The sequence below is a fragment of the Myxocyprinus asiaticus genome, chromosome 33 (genome assembly GCF_019703515.2).
Source record: "Myxocyprinus asiaticus isolate MX2 ecotype Aquarium Trade chromosome 33, UBuf_Myxa_2, whole genome shotgun sequence".
In the NCBI taxonomy this organism is placed as follows: domain Eukaryota; kingdom Metazoa; phylum Chordata; class Actinopteri; order Cypriniformes; family Catostomidae; genus Myxocyprinus; species Myxocyprinus asiaticus.
The window spans coordinates 6,807,030-6,829,913 of NC_059376.1; the positions used below are offsets into that span (position 1 = coordinate 6,807,030).

Sequence of the window (22,884 nt, forward strand, 5' to 3'; positions counted from 1 at the left end):
TTGAATGTGTATCTTTTTAATGTTTTTAAAAAATGTTTACATTTTAAATTTATGTTCTAGTTGTTGGTGACCACAGTAGTGCGTGTTTGTGTTGGGTGGGGGGTGTTCGGTGGGAGGGGTTTAATGTGATTAATTGATTCCGTATTTTATGTTGTGTTTGTATGTTTTATTATTGAAATCAATAAAAAAATTGTTAATAACAAAAAAACTTGCCAAAGTAAACGAGTCATGTTGCATAATTATCTTAGCAGGCAAATGTTAAAATGCAGCAAGGCTCATCTACAGAGCAAGAAGGTGAATCAACTGAGATTGAGGTGAGCTTGCGAAGAGAATGATTATCCTACTAAGGCAGTGCCAAAAACATATAGGCTTGTTTGGTCTATTGTTAGGAATATTTTTAAAATTCTTCTCGTAGTTAGACTTCAAGTTTGGTTTATTGTAGGAGTAACACTTTTCAGTAAGGTTGTATACAAAATGTTGTCTTAAATTTATTTAACAAATAGTGAACATGAACTAACAGTTATTTTTTTTAAAAAAATTTTTTAGTATAATATTGGTAATTTTCAAACTTTTTAACTTATTTTTTTTTTAAATATGTTAACATTAGTTTATATATTATCTAACTAATTAAACATATATTGACTAATTTATTAACTGATGTGAACTAACATTTAAAAATGGTGTTACTTATAGATAACATTTAACCTTAATTAAAATGGATCATTGTTAGTTCATTATTTTTAATGCATAAACTAATGCTTGCTTTTTTTTTTTTAACCTTATTGTAAAGTGTTACCTTTGTGTGTTTAGCTCTTAACATTGTTGGCCAAAGTATCTAAGATTGTACCAAATAATTAGGCTAGAAAGCTGCATAACTGCCATGGATGTATTATGTCTGTTTCAAAGATTGAAAGTGATACTTATTAGAACACCATTGTGATAACACTATAATTATGGAGAGTTGTACGACGAGTGAAGGGAGTTTTTATCTGAAGTATTATGACACTACAGTACAGTAATTTTAAGTGTTCACATTATATAAAAAAATAACCATTAAAAATCAAAGTTCTAATGCAGTATTTATATGTATTATAGCAAAACCGCCCATGTTATTATGCTGTAGCTTATAAGTCTACATCTCTTACATTACTGCTGATATTATATGCAGAAGGCATACTAAATGTCTCATGTTATGTTATTAATTGCTGTTCTGAAAAATGTTAGGTAATGATATTTGCAACATGATGCTGTGAACAATTACAAGGCATTTGAAGTTGAAACGAGACAAGTTGTTCAGTGAGAAGGCATTCCTACTTTTATTTAGAAATGGATCCAATAATTATACACATTTATCAACTTTTTGTGTTTTTGCACATATATAAACCCACAGACAGTTGCCTATTTTAGGGGCCGTTTACACGACAACGTTTTCAACTAAACACCGTTTTGGGGCCTGAAAACGCAAACTTTTGAAAACGGGTTTCAGAGAGCGAATTTGTGAAAACGATGACGTCATGCGCACGCGTATTACGTGTTATATAAAGAATGATGGAATGATAGGCATTAATTTGAGATGTATAATTATCAATATGAATACTGGTGTCTGTGCAAATAACAATAATCAACAATTTATTAATTTGGAGTGTTTTGTATGGAATGTGAAAATTGTACAGTAGGCAGAACCTGCAATTTGAAAATCTTGAAATTAATGTATGGATTCAGATGGGAAAAATTTATTTATATTTCAAATGTTATTTATTTATTTCCTTAATTTTATTTGGTGTACCTTTACCCTGCAATTCATTCACTCACCACTTATGTATATAGCCTATAGACAGAGATGTGATGCCATGTACAGTATTCAATTATATGCTTAGAAAACATGAGGCAGTGAAAATGCATGTTAGATCCAATGTACACAAGACCTCTCTCTCCGTCAGAAGATATCCATATATCAGAGTTCTGTCTGATATCCAAAACCAGTCAACATCAACAGCTTGTTATGTGAACTTACTCTCCTACCAGCCCAAGAGTCAGCAGGGGAATACAGAAGAAGGCAAGAGATGAAGTGATGGTAAAAATGAGCAGAGTTTATTGAATAATCTTGAGAGTTCAGTCTATAGGCATGTGCACGAGTACTTCAAAACAATGCGCAAAACATTCAAAACTACAGTGGCGGACTACAGGACTGTGTTTGTGCTGCTCAAGATTTTGAGTTTATTGACGCTTCTCCAGCAAAGTAATTGTAGTAATAAAGCAACCTCATCGTCCGTCCAGACAAAATTGCTCGATGCTTTCTCCATCTTCATTGTTTGTATTCACCGCTCTGTGGAAGAATGATTATGTGCGCAGGCGCGTAGTGTTTCTTTACAAAGTGGCATTGCCAACTACTGGCCTGGCATGCATAATACAGCGTTTTTAGTCGCTTTAGCAGATCCGTGTGAACGGGGATTGTTTTGACGTTGTCGTCTGTACGCGAAACTTTTCGAAAACGCAAAACATCGTTGTCGTGTAAACGTACCCTTACCTACAAAATAAACTCCTCAATGCTTAAGATCTATTGCTACCTGAACAATTACCAACATCCCATTAATTTATTTATACCAAATCTAGCTAAATATGTTGCTAATACAAATAATAATAAATACCTACACTGTAAAAAATGTTTTTTTTTGGTTTGTTTTTTTTTAATGGTAAAAGACTGTAAAAATGCTACAGTAAAAAACCCTTAATTGGTAAACGTGTAGTTTAGTTAATTGGTAAACGTGTAGTTAATTGGTAAACCTTTAAATATACGATAAAAAATTGTAATATATTTAAAAAGACAATACATATTGTTTTATGGAAATTTTTTTTAGTAAAAATTATTTATTTATTTATTTATTTTAATGTAACAATTTTGATTTTCCCATATAATTAACGGTAAAAATGTTTCTTGTTAAACATAAGAGTACAGGTAAATTGTTATTTTTTGTTCATTATATTTTATGGAAATAGTTATGTTTCTTCTTATTTTTAATATCAGTTATGTACTTTGGGGTGTTCTGTGTTATATTTCATGTAGTTTAGTTAATGTTTATTGTATTTTAATTTCACATGTTTTACCCTGATGGTGTTAAGTGTTTGTGAGTGACACCGAGCACTGTCTCTACATGGTTATTGGTCATTGCTCCTGGAAGGGCTACTATTGATGAACTTCATGTCATCATGCCCTTCTGTAATTACTACGGTGATTAACAATACATTATAAAGTAAAAAGTAGATTTTTACAGTTTCAGAATGTTAATATCAAGTTTATCATTTAATAATAGAAACGACGATAATGCACCGTAAAATATACACTCATCAAAATTACATCCCGTAAAACCTGAAACGTGGTTACCGTATTTTTTACAGTGAATTTCTGGCAACCACAGCTGCCAGTTTTTTTTTTTTTTTTACAGTAAATTTAACAGGATTTGTATAGGCCACATAAATTATAATGGAGCACAAATAGCTGAACATATGCAACAAGCTAATGAAACCCAGCAAATAAAGGTTTTGCATTGGATTTTCTTTTGTTAGTGTTTTGTGCATAGAAACATAAGCCTATAAAAAATAGCATATGTTTTAATATTATATATATAAAAATGTGCAGGATATCTATCATCTTAATATTCTTCTTTTGGCACCCATTCACTTGCATTGAATGGACCTACGGAGCTGAAATATTCGTCTAAAAATCTTAATTTGTGTTCTGCAGAACGAAGAAAGTCATACACATCAGGGATGGCATGAGGGTGAGTAAATGAGAGAATTTTCATTTTTGGGTGAACTACTATTTCTATTCAGTCCTCTCATCCATGCAGTCGATGGATGTGTGAGAGTCTGTGCAGTTGCATTTGGGTTTCTACGGGACTTCCCGTCTGGGACATTCGGTAGATGGGTCTGACTCAGGCGGGTCTAAATGCAGGAGACGAGCTCTTGAACTTGGAGATTACGACGTAGTTACAGGGGTGGGAAGAAATCAGGACCACCCATTGAACACAGAGCCAGCAGAAGACAAGCAGTACCGCCCATGAGCTGTAAAATTAAAGCAGAATATTTCAAGTAGATCCCGCCACAGACTGTTATTAAGTCACTAACGCGGAATGAACAGCAACGACACTTGTAGACGACTGGTCGTTTGACGGTGGAAAATAAAGCTGCACATATACGGATCGTTCGAGCGCGAAAAAAAGAAAGGAAAAAAGTCACAAACATCAACCAAAGGGTAAGCTAAAGTTTAATGACTTCCGAAAAGTTGTTTTAAAATCAGTATGTAGTCTGCATGTAGACCACTGTTTCTTTGTCGGCATTTACCAGATGTTTTTTCATACGTTGATAATTTGTAAAAATGTATGTTAAACAACACTGCTTTGGCATAGATAAAAGCTTAACTGCTAGAACTGTGTTCGATTTTGTACCTTAGTATTAGATGAGAGGTGTGTGCTACAGAACTTTATTTCTGTCTGTGTTTTGGCATGCTAGTCATTTAACAGCTATAAAATCTCTTCAGTCCTTTGACACCAGCGTCAGATTCAGTAGAGTTTCAACGTTAAAATTAATACGTGTGAGCAGGGGGCAGGGGCGTAGATTCCAGAGTGGATTGGGGGGAGGCAGCAACCCCCCCAAAATCAAAACAAGAAAGTACAACCCCCCCAATATTTATACCATGACCAATGTTCACGCCAAATCTACGCCCTTGCATGCGAATGTGTTTTTGAGAATTAACAGCATTGAATGCGCAAATCCCATGTTCTTGGGAGTAAACTATTAGATATGTAAGACAAAACCATTTCTACATCTATTATCCTAAAGTAGCTGAACACATCAAACAGATAAACATCAAATATCTGTGCCACTTTCCTCCCCCACTGGTGATTTTCTTTCTTTTTCTTATCTATACTCTGAGGTCTTCACCTTTTCAACCATATTCAACAGTTATACAAGTAGGTGGTAGGATTATTTTTGAAAGTCATATTTCTATGCAACTACATACATTGACGTCTTGTCTTAAAAAAAAAAAAAAAAAAAAAAACTGAACTGAACACACGTGGAACCTTTGTCCACACTATAAGTGGCAAGTTGTCACAATGGAACCTGCCATTAAACCAGTGGCATAGGTTTCATATGAACATTCATGCCCTGATAATAATATTTTTGTAAATTCTATTTAAAAGGGTTTTGAACGTGCCGTTTGAAACCAGCATACAAAACCACTATAGAGAAAACACAAATGTTTGTAATTAGACTTAACTCAAAACTTTATAGTTACCTAAATATAGCTCCTGTGACAACATCCCATGTGACAATTAGCCCTGGTCTCCCTATATATCAATAAATACAAATAATCTTGCATCAATAATTAAGCCCTTTTCCAAAAATAATAAATATTTCATATATAGAACTGGCAATCCTAATGCTAAAAAATAAAATAAAATAAAAAATGTATTGAGTAGGTAAAAATTAAATCAAACAAATTAGTTGAAATAAAATAACCTTGATTAGTTTTTAGAACTTTCTAAGTTCACTAAACTGACACCTTATAAGTAATCTGAATTGTTTTTTTGTTTTTTTGGGTTTATTGAACTTGTCTCTTTAAATTTACAGGAACTTAAATTTAGCTGAAACTGGGCAGGGGATTTCTATTTCCTAGCATGGCAATTGACACGGAGGGTAAATTTTAAAATGAAGTGTTATATAATGTGTCTTTGCAGGACGGATGTAAAGGGGGAGACTTGTTAGTGTTTAATGTTTTGTTGTGTTATTTAGAGTTTCTGCTATGTTGTAGTTTTGGGGGTTTCCATTATGGTGAATAGTGGAGTTTGCTTAGGTTTATGACAGGTACAAGTTAAGAATATTCTATATTGCTTTACTCATTGAGTAATTGCTATGCTAATCAAAGCATAATGTTACCAATTACAGTACATTAAGAATGCTAGCATACTAGCTTGATGGCTTTCTCTATTTGAAGTATCTAAATTGAGATAAAAATTACATTTAAAGTTAAAAGCCATCAAAATGTTTGACTTGGCTTAATATTTCAGGTTAAGAGCAAATAACATGCACCTGTAGTATAAAATTAAAATCTGAAAGTTCTATTAACTTAAACTTTAGGGTTTATTAATGTATAACTGATTAGTAACTGATTGCCTCAAATTTTGAGTTCTGCTAACTTAGGGTTTATAGTGGATCTAATGTCAATGAATGGATCACAATATTAAGCATGATTGGGGTAGGGACCGGGAAAGGCAGAAACACAACAAGATAAGCAAACTATGCGATTAATAATGACAGGTTATGTAAAGCAGGGGTGTCAAACTCCTTTTAAATTGAGGGCTGAATTGGATTAAGACAACTTATGCAGGCCAAATTGTTTTGATTTGTTAAACACTGATGAACCCATGGATGGAGAGGGGATGCACAGACATGTTATTTGAGCTAATAAAGTTCTTTGTCACACTGGTCACTCCTGTATCACCTTTGTAATAAGCCATCAAAGAGTGAACACAAAACAAAGTAAGGTCAACCAAATATAAACTGCACAGATAATCGTAATTACTGGTCAACTCCGACATCGTATCTATATGGATCATAACTAATAATCATTCAATGAAGACTTGGAAACAACTGAGCAATTCGCATTTTACCATGTATCTGTCCATGTTATCAAAATTATCACAGTTGAGAAAAAATGAACTGAGTTCCCTTGTGAGAGGGTTGTGAGAGGATTCATCCAGTTTCCGATGAAAAGCACTGATATACACGAGACCGCAAGTTCTGAAAATAAACCCCAAAAACAGCAGCCCGTAAATTCCCATATTTATAAGCAACTTTATGAAAAAACAAGCCCAAAGTCGCTAGTAATATGCAGACTTGGCAACTACAGCTAATGCAGAATCACAGTGCACACACTCGCTGAAGAAGCCAAAAGGCCCAAACATACTCTATGTAAGTACATGAACGCAGATGCATCTTTCAGTGCAAGCTCGATTTCACGCGTCGTTGCGTTGTGAAATGTCACAGCACAATTCATAACCCAACGCAAGTACCCGCTGTATTCTCAGACTTTGCCGCATGGGGCGCTACAGCAGATTTCTTTTTTCAATCAACAACTGTCGTGGCGGAGCAGCAATTTAAGAATTTTGCCGAACAATTTAGGTTATACAAACATTTACGACTCACTTGCGTATAATTTTTATTTCATATGTTTAGTTTGACCTTCTTGATGGGACAAACAGCATTTTCTGAAGTTTGAAAGCCTCCTTGCACTGATACTTTGAAGGGTATGAAAATTTGACTCTAAGAGCTTCAAAGCCCTATTTTGTATTTTGTGTAAAAAAATCTAATTTAATTGTGCATTACTTGAAAAAGAAGTATAAACAAATTAATGCAATGTAAAAAAAAAAATTGGGGTAAGGCCCCAGTTTTGGTTCAAAATGAAGAAAAAAGACATGACCTTACCGCTAACAGAATATCTTCCTGATCTCTGTAGACGACACTACAGTTAACAATACAGCATATTGTTGTTGTCTCAACAGCTCTGTAACTTGAAATTGAACTTGCCTCCGAAACACTGAAGAATCACATGCTGCAGGTCCCATGATTCTATTTACGGTCCACTCTGTTGTGTGGGTCGCCCCTCCACCATACACCCCTCTCCTACATCTACACGTAGAGGAACTCGCTTGTGTAAATTATTGTTTATTTAGAAAAATACTAGAAGTGTCTTGGTACATTTGAAATGGTAGAGTAGTATCTATACCTGCTGTATGTAGCCTCTGTATTTACATGTGATATTATTCATAAAGATATAAGTAGTAATGTATTGGATTCCCAATGGATTGAAAGAATGGATTCTAACTCGGCCATCTAACACTGAAATTCTTTAAACACCATTAAGGTTCCATCCCATTTCTGTACTACACAGCATGCCTATAAAGTTTCGCACTGTACGGCTATTAAACATACTAAACATGCTCAATCTAATTTAGGTAAATAGCTGGACATGATTTCACTGACTTCCATGACAACACTTCTTTGTTAATCTTTGTTAGACTGCAGTGTTCACAACAGCATGCTTGAGAAAGTCTCTTCCTCTAAATCACATTATTTGTTGGTATGTGGATAATACTGAACATTGTTTGCAAGACAAGGAGACAGCGCAGTCAGAAAAAGTTAAGGCAGTTTGCTCACCACAAACAATGTCAGTGTGTTTAGGTGCATTTAAATCAGATATTGAAATATTTTGACCTATAAAAATAAAATGAAATTTCAGGACATCTTGCCACCTCAGATAATATATGAAGAGCAAGAAACATGGATGCGGATTTGCAATGGCAAATCTTCCATAAGTTTGACAGGAGCAAGTTGATAAGTTGATCTTTATTTACAAAAGTGAGTTCACTGTATTTACATATTTGTCTTGCATGATTAATATTAATGGAAAGAATTTATACAAAATATCATAGCAATTCATACTTGGATGATGGATAGTAGCTTGTAGACCATAACTTCATTTTTACTTTTTCTGAAACTGTAAGTAGTGCTTGTCCATGCAACAGTTGTCTCCACCGTCACCATAATGCAGTTTCTAGGGCGTTGCTAGGTGGTTGTTAGGGTGTTTTTGGTAGTTGCTTACAAGCCCAAGTGAAGAAAGCCCCGCTACAAGTCTCTGAGATTCTGGTCTCTAGATATGGCTGGGATCCGTCCTTTAATGTAAATCTTTGGGACTTTTTTTCACCTGTTTTATTATCTGCCAGGCAAAAACTAGAAAGTCAGATCGCTTAGAAAAGTAATAGCACAGCTGTTCTCAACAACACAGAAAACCCTAATAAGTTGACTCTACTCAATTGATTGAGTAAACACATTGTCCTCATTAAATTGCATAATGGCATCTCCAAAACTTGTGTAATTAAGTTAACTTAAATTGGTGTTCATATAGAGTTAACCATTTAAGTTAAGGTGACTAGATGCAAGTAGACTTAAACTTAAGTTGAAACAACATTTAAATAGCAAGTCTAAGTTAATTAGGTCATCCGCTCTCTTCCTAACAAAACGGACAAACTACATCTTCTCACCTGTACAAACAAGGACTTTTCAAACTCTGCTGCCTTGTGCTTCACAAAAACCTGGCTGAGTGATGCCATTCTAGACAGCGTGTTACATCTGCCGGGCTTTCAGCTGTTCAGAGCGGATCGCATTGCGGAGTTAACGGGGAAAATGAGAGGCGGTGGAACATGCTTTTATATTAGTGAAAGTTGGTTTTCAGATGTAACAATGTTAAAGAATATGTGCTGTCCTAATTTGGAAGCACTCTTTATCAACTGTAAGCCTTTCTACTCGCTGCGGGAGTTTTCCTCGTTTATTCTTTCTCTGAGTGCAGCGCTGCAACAGCTGGCTGATCAGATCACAGACACGGAACAACAATACCCGGACTCACTTATTATTCTCGCAGATTTTAACAGAGCCAGTCTCACCCATGAACTGCCAAAATACAGTACAGCACATTACATGCCCCACCAGAAACAGAAATATACTGGATCACTGCTACACAACATTAAAGGATGCATATTGCTCTGTCCCTAGAGCAGATTTTGGACTCTCTGATCACTGTCTGGTTCATCTTCTGACCTACAGGCAGAAACTTAGATCAGCTAAACCCTTAAAGACTATAAAAAGATGGACCAATGAAGCAGAGCTGGAACTACAAGCCTGCTTTGACTGCATTGATTGGAGTGTTTTTGAAGCTGCAGACACCAATCTGGACGAGCTCACAGATACTGTGACATCATATATCAGTTTCTGTGAGGATATGTGCATTCCTACTAGGACTTATTTAACGTTCAACAATGACAAACCATGGTTTACAGCAAAACTCAGGCAGCTTCGCCAGGCCAAAGAGGATGCTTACAGAAGTGGGAATAAAATCGTGTACAATCAGGCCAGAAACACACTGACAAAAGAGATTAGAGTGGCTAAAAGAAGCTTCTCTGAGAAGCTGATAAACAAGTTTTCAGCTAACGACCCTGCATCAGTTTGGAGAGGCCTGAAAGACATTACTAACTACAAGACACAATCCCCCAACACTGTAGTGAATCAACAACTGGCTGACAACCTGAATGTGTTTTACTGTAGATTTGAAAAGCCCAGTCTCACACCCCACACCCGCTCTGACCTTCACTTCACACAAACATCAACACTTCCTGCAACCACCCTCCTCTCCCCTCCTGCTACTCAACCTGCACTTAAGATCTGTGAAGAGGATTTGTGCTGGTATTATGGAAACAAAAGACAAGGAAAGCCCAGGGCCCAGATGGTGTTTCACCCACTTGTCTAAAGTCCTGTGCTGACCAGCTGGCCCCCATCTTCACACAGATCTTCAATAGATCACTGGAGCAATGTGAAGTTCCCTGCTGCTTCAAATGCTCCACCATCATCCCTGTCCCAAAGAAACCCAAAATACAGGACTTAATGACTGCAGACCTGTCGCTCTGACGTCTGTGGTCATGAAGTCATTTGAGAGACTAGTGTTGTCCCACCTGAAGGACATCACTGTGCCCTTTCTGGATCCCCTTCTATTTGCTTATTGAGCAAATAGGTCTGTGGACGATGCAGTCAACATGGGATTGCATCATATCCTGCAACATCTGGACAGACCAGGGACATATGCAAGATCCTTTTTGTGGACTTCAATTTGGCTTTCAACACCATCCCAGCTATTCTCTGGACTAAATTAAACCAACTCTCTGTTCCCACCTCTATCTGTCACCAGCTTTCTGACAGATAGGCAGCAGTTAGTGAGACTGTGGAAATTCACTTCCAGCACCTTTACAATCATCACTGGTGTTCCCCAGGGATGTGTGCTCTCCCCACTACTCTTCTCCCTGTACACAATGACTGCATTGCCAAGGACCCCTCTGTCAAGCTCCTGAAGTTTGCAGACGACACTACTGTCATCCAGGATGACAATGAGTCTGCATACAGAAGAGAGGTTGATCAGCTGGCTGTCTGGTGCAGTCAAAACAACCTGGAGCTGAACACGCTCAAAACAGTGGAGATGTTAGTGGACTTCAGGAGGAACACCACTGACCCCACTCACCATTCTGAACAGCACTGTGGCAGCAGTGGAGTCATTCAGGATCCTGGGCTCTACCATCTCACAGGACCTGAAGTGGGAGACCCATATTGACTCCATTGTGAAAAAGGCCCAGCAGAGGTTGTACTTCCTTCGCCAGTTGAGGAAGTTCAACCTGCCACAGGTGCTGCTGATACAGTTCTACTCAGCAGTCATTGAGTCTGTCCTCTGCACTTCAATAACTGTCTGGTTTTGTTCAGCTATGAAATCAGACATCAGAAGACTACAAAGGACAATTCAGACTGCTGAGCAGATTATTGGTTGCCCCCTGCCCTCCCTTCAAGAACTGTACACTTCCAGATTGAGGAAAAGGGCTGGAAAAATCACTCTGGACCCTACTCACCTAGCCCACTACCTTTTTGAACTGTTACCTTCTGGCTGGCGCTACAGAGCACTGAGCAACAGAACCCCCAGGCACAAGAACAAATTTTCTTTCCCCTCAGGCTATCCATCTCATGAACAATTAAAACTGCCCCATCAAGCAATAACTGTGCAATACACAGCTGTCTATTTATATTTATCCTACATATCCTACCTCTTCTGCCATTACATTCCCTTGCACTATCTGTATAAAACAGATTTGTATTTGTACACACACACACACACACACACACACACACACATATATATATATATATATAATGTTTTTTTTTTTTGGTCTTATTATGTATTTCTATATATACTTATATTTTCTATTTGCTTTTTATTTTTAGTCTGTTTTATTTATTTATTTATTTATTTTTGATCTCTGTCTTGTTGTATTGTTTGTGCACTGGAAGCTTCTGTCACCAAGACAAATTCCTTGTATGTCCTCACTTTTTTTTATTTATTTTTTTTAAGTAAAGTCAACTTATTACATTTTACAGGGCAATAACATCTTAAATAATGAAGATTATAACTTATTCTAGATAGATAATTAAATAAACTTATTTCTCCACAAAAATCCATATATACCTGGACTTCAGTTGCACATATGCACAAAGCGAACTTAAGTGTTAACAGTGTCCAACTTGACCAGTGGGGAAACAGATCACCCAAATGGTGACATCGCACAAAACAGCTATTTACGAAAAAAAAAAAATATTACAGAAGAGCTAAAACCTCTATGAATTCTTAACTATTTAAATGTCCCCAAAAGTTCCCTTTGACCAAGGAAACCTAATTAAATATTTCAAGCGCAAGGCATTGTGGGTATTCCACATAGCCTAAATGTTTGTAGTTAGTTTGAGTTATTTACACTTAATCTTAAATCTATGGATTTTTAAGAAAAATAAGTTCAAGAAAATTTGGTATTTGAGTTATGAGCAAATGTTTAATTAAGACAACTTGATTTTTCCAGCAATGACAACATTAGGGTTTGCCTCAGCAAACACCATTAAATGATGAATCTGCTAGCAGCTAGTGTATGCAACTGGCCGTGAAGATTTGTTTATGCTGTAAAATGTAATCTGTTGTTTTTCACAGGAAGAGTCAATTTTCTGAAGCAGCTTTTAGAAACAATGGTAGGATGTTGATATTTTTCACCAAACTGTGTCACTCCAGAAATGGACCTCTCCTGGGGAATTTTAAAGGAAAGTCATTTTTTCACTTAAATTATTTTTCCATTTGAAGAAATTAATATTGCTTTTAAATTGATGTACGTTCCAGGGTGGGTACTAAAATGCGATCTCTGTGAGGGGCATTTTGACCTTTTATGTGGGCAAGTCGTTGTCTTTTCATAGGTCCAAGAGGGGGGTGTCAGATGATTCTGGGAGGGGCACAAGGAAAATCAAGGGGGTCAATGCCCACCCTAGCCCCCCTTTGACACGGACATGGTGTGTTTACATTGTACTCCAGTCAAATTAGTGGCCTCGAAATGTAATGTACTTAAGTAAGGCTTGGGCAATATTGCTATAAAAATGATATCTCATTTGGTGCATTTGGTGATCAACATTGTTTTAAGCCATACAAAATACTTTTTTTTGCTCATGAAATAATTATGCATTCTAAATCTTGTCTTTTTTGGATCTTGCAAGAGTAGTGCAGTTGTTGTTCAGCTTAAATAGCATGTAATCATGATGACTCTTGATATATTATGATGCTATGTGCAGTGTGCTATATGCTGTGTGTTGGTACAAGGAAGTCCCTCTGAAAAGATCAGTTGAAGTGGAATAATGGTTCACTGTCAGTGTTTCCTGTGGCAAGTTGAGATTCAAGCAACTTAAAGGCTAATTCATGTTGAATGAGAAGTGAATATTAGAATTCCTGCTTTGATTACAGGAATTTTACAAACCTGATCAACTCCTAATTGAATCCTTTATGTTAGCAATATTCTTATGTTTCTTCTTCTTCGGGCAAAGAATTGACACAGGTCTTCAAGTTTAAACTGTTTACTGAAAACTAATATTCTTACAGAATTACAGATCAATAACACAGCTTTAAGCTTTCTTAAGCTCAATTAAACTCCGGTCAAAAATGTGTTGCTTCCTCTGTCTTTCTGGCTAAAAAAAAATGTCTTAGTCTCCATAACCATAACTAGGAAATGGAGCAAACCAGTTACAGAATAGAAGGGGGATGTTTGAACAAATATATACAAATAGTATATCTTAACATTTATCTAAGCATTATGTAATTTTCTTTATCAAACCATTACAAATAAAGTTTCTAAATTGTAATGTAATTAAGATTTTTCTTTTTTCAGTTATTTGTTCTGATGCCTTACAATTATTCAAATTATGGCTCTAAAACTTTGCCTTTCATATACATTTAAAAATGGCAATATATGGGTTGAATTCATGTATATTGGCCCACATTTTTGTAATTCATTTTTATTTTGCCTAGAACAAATTTTGCAACATACCTGTATACATTGCCATATGCGATACCAGTAACAATACCAGTGTTTTTGCAGTACTGGTAGTACCAAGCTCCAACTCAATTTAGTCCCCGTGCGCTGTCTGACTGACAGACGGCTGCTTTCAAATACTTACACACTTATGAGCACGTGCCATTACTTTTTATACACTGAAATGGACAATTAATCAAATTAAACTGGTGATATGTCCTAGTGTGATTATTAAATAGTTTGATTTTTAAACCGCAAATTTTATTAAATAATTACAGTCTCCATTTGGCTTGCTCACTGGGGTTCTAAATACAATTATTATTTACTTATTTAATTATTAATTTTTTATGCACAATTTACAATCATATTTTTATCAAACTGCACAATGACTCTAAGACCTTATAGTTATTACTGTTTCATTTTCTGTTAAAGCATGATTTTCTGTAAAGCTGCTTTGAAATGATGTGTGTTGTGAAAAGCACTATACATAAAAAAGTGACTTGACTGTGCTTGTTGTAGTAGATGACAGAAGCGCACATTACCCAGTTTTTCTAAAAACTTTTTTATTGTGTTGTAATTGGTATCGTGAATTGTGAAATTTTACAGGTATTGGTACAGACCACTGAAATTTTGGTGTCGTGACAACCCTAGTGTACAGCATCACTTAATGCGATCCTGCATCGCTTGAAGCGGCTCTTTAAAATGTTTAAAGTGTTCGTATCATGGTTATGACTGTTAACAAACACCCCAATTTACATGAATTAACCCATAGGTTTACTCATAAAATGTTCTAAAGGTCTGAACTTAAAACCTAAAACAATAGCTTTTGTGTCCTGGAAAATTAGCTGATGCCACAGTGGATGTCACTTATAGTGCATTTGTTCTTTGTTTCCTTGTTTATTTTCTCTTACCTAGTCCTTGAGGAAGCAGCTTTTGCTCCATTGATCAACTGTCTGGCACTCAGTGTTCTGAAAGACAATAGCTGCAGTGCCAGGAGAGCACAGGGAGTTATCACACCAGCTTCCCTTCAGGAAATAGCAGCTGTGCAGGCCCGCTGGCTGTGACGGAAGTAAAACACCACAATGTAATACACTGACCATTTCTGGAGTTTGAAGGAATAGTTCACTGTAGATCACCATCATTTACTTACCATCATGTAGTTCCACACCTGTTTGACTTACTTTCTTCTTTGAAACTGAGAGGGAAAGGTTAGACAGAATATCCAAGCCGCACTTTCCCATATAATAAGAACAAACAATGGCCAGGCGCTTTCAAACTCCTAAAAGGATAATAAAGCACCATAAAAGTATCGTACAATGAAAGTAATATTTGAGAGCTGCATTAGAGGAACTGTTCCCTCTAAGCTGTGCGCATGCGCGGCCGCACACTTCTGATGTTGCTTCTACGCAGACGGAAAAAAACGTCCAAGCCGATGGCGGACTGAAGTGTGTGTGAAAATCTACAGATTTTCTTGAATCAGAGCTAAATGCATGCTCAGTATTTCAACTGGAGGTCATGAATGTTTTCAGTATGGAACTGAAGCTTTGACAGAAACCTTGTGTAAACAAGGTGAAAATCTGCATTGTCTGAAACAACGCATACATGGAACCACATTTATGTGAGGCGTGAGCTCTATTGGTGAATGCGGACTTGACAGCCCAAAGCGTTGATGTCAGGTGCTCTCATGTAAACAAGGTCATTCTTGCGTGCGTGCCAGTTTTAAATGAGTGATGAGATGAATTAACACTTAAATTTCAGTTTGTTCCTCACACAACACTATCATATGGCTTCAAAAGTATTGAAATCTAAGGCACGAGTGTTATGGATGACTTTAATGGTGCATTTGTGTGTGTTTTCGGAGCTTGGACCACAACAAACACGATCCTCTCATCCCTCAATCTTGTGTTTTACGGATGAAAAAAGTAATACTGATTTTGAACGACGAGGGTGAGTAAATAATGGCAGAAAGGTCCATTTTTATTCAAGTTTATCAGTATCATTAATCAGGTGCAAATTATTGTCCAGAGGTCCTGACTACAACCGAAACAGCGTGTAGACGGCACTGTCACATGATACTTGTTACTTTTTTCAGCACTGGCTAGGATGTGACAATCACAGTCATTTATTATTACTGGATGAGGATTTAAAACAAAAACATTTTTTTATAGAGACTTCTGAAGCTTATTTCCATTCAGAGGTATGAATCCTTGCAATTATCACTTTTTATTAAAAAAACAACTATTCTATGGGGAGTTGCATGGCGCCATGCAAGGTTCGGACGTGTGAACGGTGAGCTCTGCGCACTTTGCTAGTTTTAATACTTTTTGTGTCATAAACCGGTGAGATTCGATACACCCTGATTCTTAACTGTTCTAGGAAGACAATATGTCAAAGAATTAAAAATCCTTGGGCTCTGGAGATATTAAAAGACACTTACGTGCTCAAACTGAAGCCCCTGAGCAGCAGGCCGAAAGCCCGGGAGTCAGTTTGGACGGTGAAGGAAATTCGGCGTCAATTGATGAATGTGTCGGCAATGCTGACGAAGGAGTTTGCTGACTTTGAGGATCTTGCTGTAATACATCGATCGATCACTGTCATGGAGACTAAATTCACTGAGATGGTTACAAGAGTGGCGGATGTTGAGAAACGGATCGATTATCTGGAGTCATTGGAAAGGGAATTAGCTGCTAACCTGCTAGCGACCAAGGCAGACTTGGAGCGCGTCTGGGAAAAATTGGAAGACTTGGGGAATTGTAACCGCAAAACAACGTCTGAATTGTTGGTAATCCTGAGGACGCAGAAGGCCGAGATATGGTGAAATTCCTAGATGGGCTCTTCCTGAGTCTGCTCGACATAACAGGCCATAAGCTGGAAATCGAGCGAGCTCACAGAGTTCCGGCTCGGAGATCCACGGAGGGAGACAGGCCCCGATCAATTCTGGCCAAATTTCTGAGATAATCCGATAAAGATCTCATGTTACGCGAGGCGAGGAGTAAAGGAAGGCTTTCTTGGAAGAGACGTGACGCCATGCAAGAGTAAGACGTATGAATGATGAGCTCTGCACACTTTTTTGATTAGTTTATGTCATAGACCAGTGAGATTCGATACTCCTTGCTACATATCTGTTCTTTGAGGTCAGCATGGCAAAGAATTCAAAATCCTCAGGCTCTGGAGATATTAAAAGACACTTACGTGCTCAAACTGAAACCTCTGACAGGACTGCAGACCAGGGACTCGATTTGGACGGTGCGGCAGGAGAAATCAGCGACAACTGTCCAACATGTCTGTGATGCTGATGAAGGTTGTGGCTGACTTGGAAGATCTTGCTGTAATATGGCGATCGATTATGGTGATGGAAACAAAATTCTCTGAGTTGGTTACAAGAATCGGGGATGTTGAGAGACATATCGATTATCTGGAGTCATCGGAGAGGGAATTAGCTGATAATCCGCTAGCGACCAAGGCAGATTTACAACACGTTTTTGAAAAAAACTGGAGGATTTGGAGAATCGGAGCCGGTGGAATAGGGTCCGAATTGTTGGAATTCCTGAGCATGAGGAAGGCAGAGATATGGTGAAATTCCTAGACGAGCTCTTCCCGAGTCTGCTCGACATAACAGGCCATAAGCTGGAAATCGAGCAAGCTCACAGAGTCCCGGCTCACAGATCGGCTGAGGGAGACAGGCCCCTATCAATTCTGGCCAAATTTCTGAGATCATCCGATAAAGATCTTGTGTTGTGCGAGGCAAGCAGTAAAAGAAAGCTTTCTTGGAAGAACCACAGCATTTTCTTGTTCCCAGATTTTGCGAATTCGACAAGAGAGAAACGTGATAGTTTCAAGGAATGCAAGAAACGCTTACATCAATGGAAGATCGCTTTGATGTTTCCAGCCAAACTGAGAATAAATATTAAGGATGGCCGCAAAATATTTGCATGCCCACAGCAAGCATTGGCTTTCATAGAGTCAATGGGTGAGTAAACCATTTGGTGACTTTCATATGGCCGCCGAGTGGGCTGTCTTGCTGTACACATTCTTGGCTGTCTGAGGAAGCTGGGCATCATTTTAGTTTCTTTTTGTGTTGGTTTCACATAGTGGCTGGAGTTTGTTTTGTGGAATAACACTCCTTTAAGAAACCTTTTGTATCGACGAAGGGACGCATTTACACTGAAATTCCCGGCAAGGGTGAGAATATATACTAAGGATGACCGCAAAATATTTACATGCCCACAACAACCGATGTCTTTCATAAAAACAATGAACTGAGGAAGTCATGGTGTGTTTCTCACGAGCCTCCAATCGAGCTGTCTCACTGAATATACTCTGGAGCGTCTGAGGAAGCTGGGCGCCTTTTTTGTTTCTTTTTGTGTTGGTTCTGCCTATTGGCTGGAGTTTGTTTTGTGGAGTATTTTTTGCAGGACATTGGAATGATTACGTAATTTGCTGGACTCATGAACAGCCGGCTGACTGAACATTCGTTTGTCTGTCCGAGGATTATTTAAATGTTATGTTATTTAAAAAAAACAAAAATTCTTTATTTATTTATTTTTAATATTGTTTTTTTTTTTTTTTTGTGCTGGTTCCGCTAGAGGCTGGAGCTTGTTTTGTGGATGAATACACCTTCGAGACAGTTTTGTGAATGAATCTACACATTCTTTGTGTTTATTCTGCCTATTGGCTGGAGTTTGTTTTATAGATTATTTTCTGTTATGTAATTCTATCTTGCAGAATCTGTACAGAAGCACTGGACTTCAGCAATCTGACAGCAAAGTTGTCGCGGGGGCTCTCGTAGGCATACATGGCCTGTTTGAGTTTAGAGGGATGGACGTCAGTTGGTGCTGTCGTGCGTGGGGTTAATGTGCACGTTTTTTTTGGGGGGGGGGGTGTTCGGGATTTGATTGTTGCACTAATGTTGGAATGTGGTCGTTATAATTTTATTTTTGACACGATAAATTTTTTCTAATATGTCAATGTCAAATGTTAATATGAGCGGATTGTCTCTCTCCACGTGGAATGTGAATGGGTTGGGGCACCACATAAAAAGGAAGGTTATTTCTTTTCTTAAACGTAAGAAATATGATTGTGTTTCTTCAAGAAATGCATCTTTCCCTGCAGGAAGCTGAAAAATTTGGGAAGATATGGGGTGGACATCTTTTCTTTAGTGCTGGCTCAAATAATTGCAGGGGAGTCACTACATTGATAAATAAACATCTACAATTCAAATGTCTCAAACAGATTAAAGATAAATTAGGAAGAGTCATTATAGTTTTAGCAGAAATTCAGGGGCAAAGGTTGATTTTGGCTAATATTTACGCACCTAATGCTGATGATCAGGGCTTTTTTTATAGATTTTGAAGGGATGTTGCAAGCCGCTGCCACCCCTCATGATATAATATCGGGAGGAGACTTTAATCTTTTGATGGACTCAGTCCTTGATCATAGTGATGGAAAAGTGTGTAAGTCCCCTAGACGACAGTGGCTTCACAGGATGTGTAAAAATCTTGGTCTTACAGATATTTGGAGACTTTTGAACCCATCTGGTAGGGACTATAAATTGTTTTTTATCAGTCCATAAGATTTATTCTAGAATAGATTTTTTTATATATCTAAGTCCCTCATTTCATCTGTTGTTGATTGCTCAATTGGAAACATCTTAGTCTCAGATCACGCCCTGGTGAGCTTAGAGGTGTTGCCACATACTGAGAAAAAGAAACCATATAGTTGGCACTTTAATGTATCCCTTTTGCAAAATCCTGAATTTCAACAAATGTTAAAAGCCGAAATCAATGTTTAAATGGAGACCAACTGGTCCTCATTATCCTCTGTGGGTATGGCTTGGGAGGCACTTAAGGTGGTTCTTAGGGGTCGGATCATACAGTATGCCTCATTCATCAAAAAATCCAAAGCACGAGAACTCGTGGAGTTGGAAGGGAATATTAAAAGTGCCGTGGCAGAGCTGAAGTGCCGAATGTCGTCTAATGACCTCAGAGAATTGACCCGATTGAAATACAGATATAACACTATTTTGTCGCGAAAGGTGGAGTTTTGGCTATTCAAGACATTCATACTTTGAGTCAGGGGACAAAGCAGGAAAACTTTTGGCTAGATATATAAAGCAGATAGAGTCTTTTTCTACCATTCTCTCTGTGAAATCTGCTGGTGGTGAAATTTTTACCTTGGCCATTGATATTAATAATGCTTTTAAAGAATTCCATCTTGATCTCTATAGCTCCACGTCTTCGTCTACTGATGAAGATATTAGACATTTTGTGGAACCATTAGAACTCCCTAAACTGACGACTGAGCAAAAGAATCTCTTGATTCTGAGATAAACTTTGAGGAGATTGGTGAGGTAATTAAGGCCTTACCTACAGGCAAGGCTCCGGGGCCAGACGGCTTTGCCGCTGAATTTTTTAGATCTTATGCTACAGAACTGGCTCCACATTTGTTAGAAGTTTATACGGAATCATTAAAGAATGGAAAGCTTCTGCCAACCATGACACAAGCCTGGATCAGTCTGATTCTTAAAAGGACAAAGATCCAAGCAAGTGTAAGAGTTATCGTCCAATTCCCTGTTCCAGCTAGACGTAAAAATATTGTCAAAAATGTTGGCTAACCGATTGTTATGGCATCTCTTATACATACAGATCAGGTGGGGTTTATTCGGGGCCACAGCTCTTCTGATAACATTAGGCATTTCATCAATATTATGTGGTCAGTGGCGAATGATCCAAATGACTCCAGTCACTGCCATCTCACTTGATGCCGAAAAGGCGTTTGATATGGTAGAATGGGATTATCTTTTTAAGATTTTGGAAATATGCGGGTTCAGGAATACTTGTATTGGATGGATTAAGTTACTTTATAGACACCCAGTAGCGGCGGTACAAACAAATTGATTAATTTCAGATTATTTTACTCTGGATAAGACAAAGGCAGGCCTAACAGTCGTAAAACCTGACTGAGGCCCACAGTCATAAATCTTACTGATAAAAACCGCGCCAAAATCAAACAAAGGGAGTCCAAAACAGACTACAAATCCCATGAAGCCTTGCTCACTAAAGGATTGAACTCTCAACTCCTATTAGATGAGGCACATGACAGAACGCCCCTCAACCATGACATCATCAGGAGTAGAAATATATCTGAGATGCTTCCAGGATTTGCTTCCAGCAACTTTGCTCGCCGTGTGTAGACGCAGCTCATCGCTGCTCTCAGATGTAGCCTCGTGGCACAAGGAAGTAACGTCTGAATTGAAACTGTGGCCATACAATCTCCATCTCGCTGGATGAGTTGAGATTACTCTGTGTTCCACCGAACACTCTAACAGATCCGAAGGAGACCGCCGAGCAATCCGCATCTTCATCCGTTTACCTGCAGAAGTGAAGAGATAAAAGATTTCTCTTCCATCTTCAATCAAGTCGACGTCGCTGATTTCTCTGCCAGCCAGCCGAGAATCAGCAGCCGTACCGCCCGCCAACAGAGCGAGGAAACGGCCTCCCGTCATCACCCGAGCCTCGAGGAACCGAGTCGGAGTTAAAGGACGGATGAACACACATTCATCTGCATCCTCATGCAATTCAAGTAAGAGGTTTACGTCTGGGCAGAGATAGAATATTATAGTGTGTTATTCTTGTGTATCATGGTTATTGCTTGTACAGTTTACGGACCGCCAAGTCCGCTCATTGCTAATAATAATACTCAAGGTATTACTGTAATGTACTGGTATCACGAATGAGATCTGCTGTGTTGTAGTTCAACCACATTGGACTGTTGTGTATTTCCGCCATCGTGGGTGAGACCGGCACACTGAGTTTATCCATTAAAGAGTCAAAGACCGCGGGACAGTTTATGAGCCATCCACCGCGTCTCTGAGTGATAAACTAACAGCTGCTCTCTCTCCCACGATCGCGAAACCGGATTTGGGGCCGTCACTTAATTCTCTCTCTCTCTCATACTAACCACACACACGCAACCCCTCACAAATATTCTCGCACACATTTTTGGCTAGTAGATAACTTCGTGATAAAGCTCAGCTTTGTCCCTAAGTTATCATACAAGCGGAGACACGCGGTAAACTGGCAGACACTATTGACTGGTTTCTCTCCGCCCACATTCATGGCTATATTCTCTGGCCGGAAATCAACGCGTGACTATGTCGATTTTCCTAAGAGAACAATCTAATATTGAGACTGTTATACTATCTGACCCCTTAATATCTGGTTATTAGTCCCTGACTCCAGGGTGGTGCCCCGGCGATATATTAATCCTTATTAATATTCTATTGATTTTTGATAATTGATAATTATCTTTGATGATTGTTGAATTTGAAGGATCAATAAGCTAGTGTTAATTTTAATCAATGTTTCATCGATGTTAACAATTAACGATTATCTTTGATAACTGTTGATTTAAAGGATTAAAAAAAGCTAACATTTATTCAAATCAATGTTCTATTGATTTTATTAATTAATAATTATCTTTGATAATTATGAATTATTGCTAATAACCAATCCCACTCCTAAACGTAGCACACTACATTTACTGGAGCCCCATAGGAGGTTTTAATGAGCTAGATTCTATTATTTAATTTAAATATTAATTAATAACTAAAGAAATAATTAATTATTTCTGATAGTAACACTGATCTAAACAACCTGTAAAGCCCTACAGGGGCACCCAGCAGGGTTGCCCTCTTTCCCCATTATTGTTCTGTATTGCCCTGGAACCATTAGCAGCTGCGATAAGAAAGGAAGATGAGTTTCCATGGGTGGTGGCGGGAGGTGTGGCACATAAGCTTTTGCTTTACGCAGATGATATTTTATTATTCGTCTCCGACCCCACTAGATCTATGTCTTGCCTCCACAGAATTATTAATTCCTTTTCTAAGTTCTTGGGATACAGA

At 37.9% G+C, this 22,884-nt stretch overlaps 1 protein-coding gene across 3 annotated transcripts in view; it reads left to right on the plus strand.

Moving 5' to 3' along the window:
* The first annotated feature begins 4,043 nt into the window (after positions 1 to 4,043).
* LOC127424725 (KN motif and ankyrin repeat domain-containing protein 3-like) overlaps positions 4,044 to 22,884 on the plus strand; it is a 46,724-nt gene continuing 27,883 nt past the window's right edge. The window contains exons 1-3 of one of the 3 annotated variants that reach the window (XM_051670145.1): positions 4,044 to 4,252; positions 7,237 to 7,307; positions 14,898 to 15,066. In XM_051670145.1, coding sequence (XP_051526105.1) covers positions 15,065 to 15,066 — 2 coding nt within the window. In that variant the 5' untranslated portion in view covers positions 4,044 to 4,252; positions 7,237 to 7,307; positions 14,898 to 15,064. The remainder of the gene's footprint in view (positions 4,253 to 7,236; positions 7,308 to 14,897; positions 15,067 to 22,884) is intronic. The other 2 variants (XM_051670144.1, XM_051670146.1) reach the window with 2 other exon arrangements.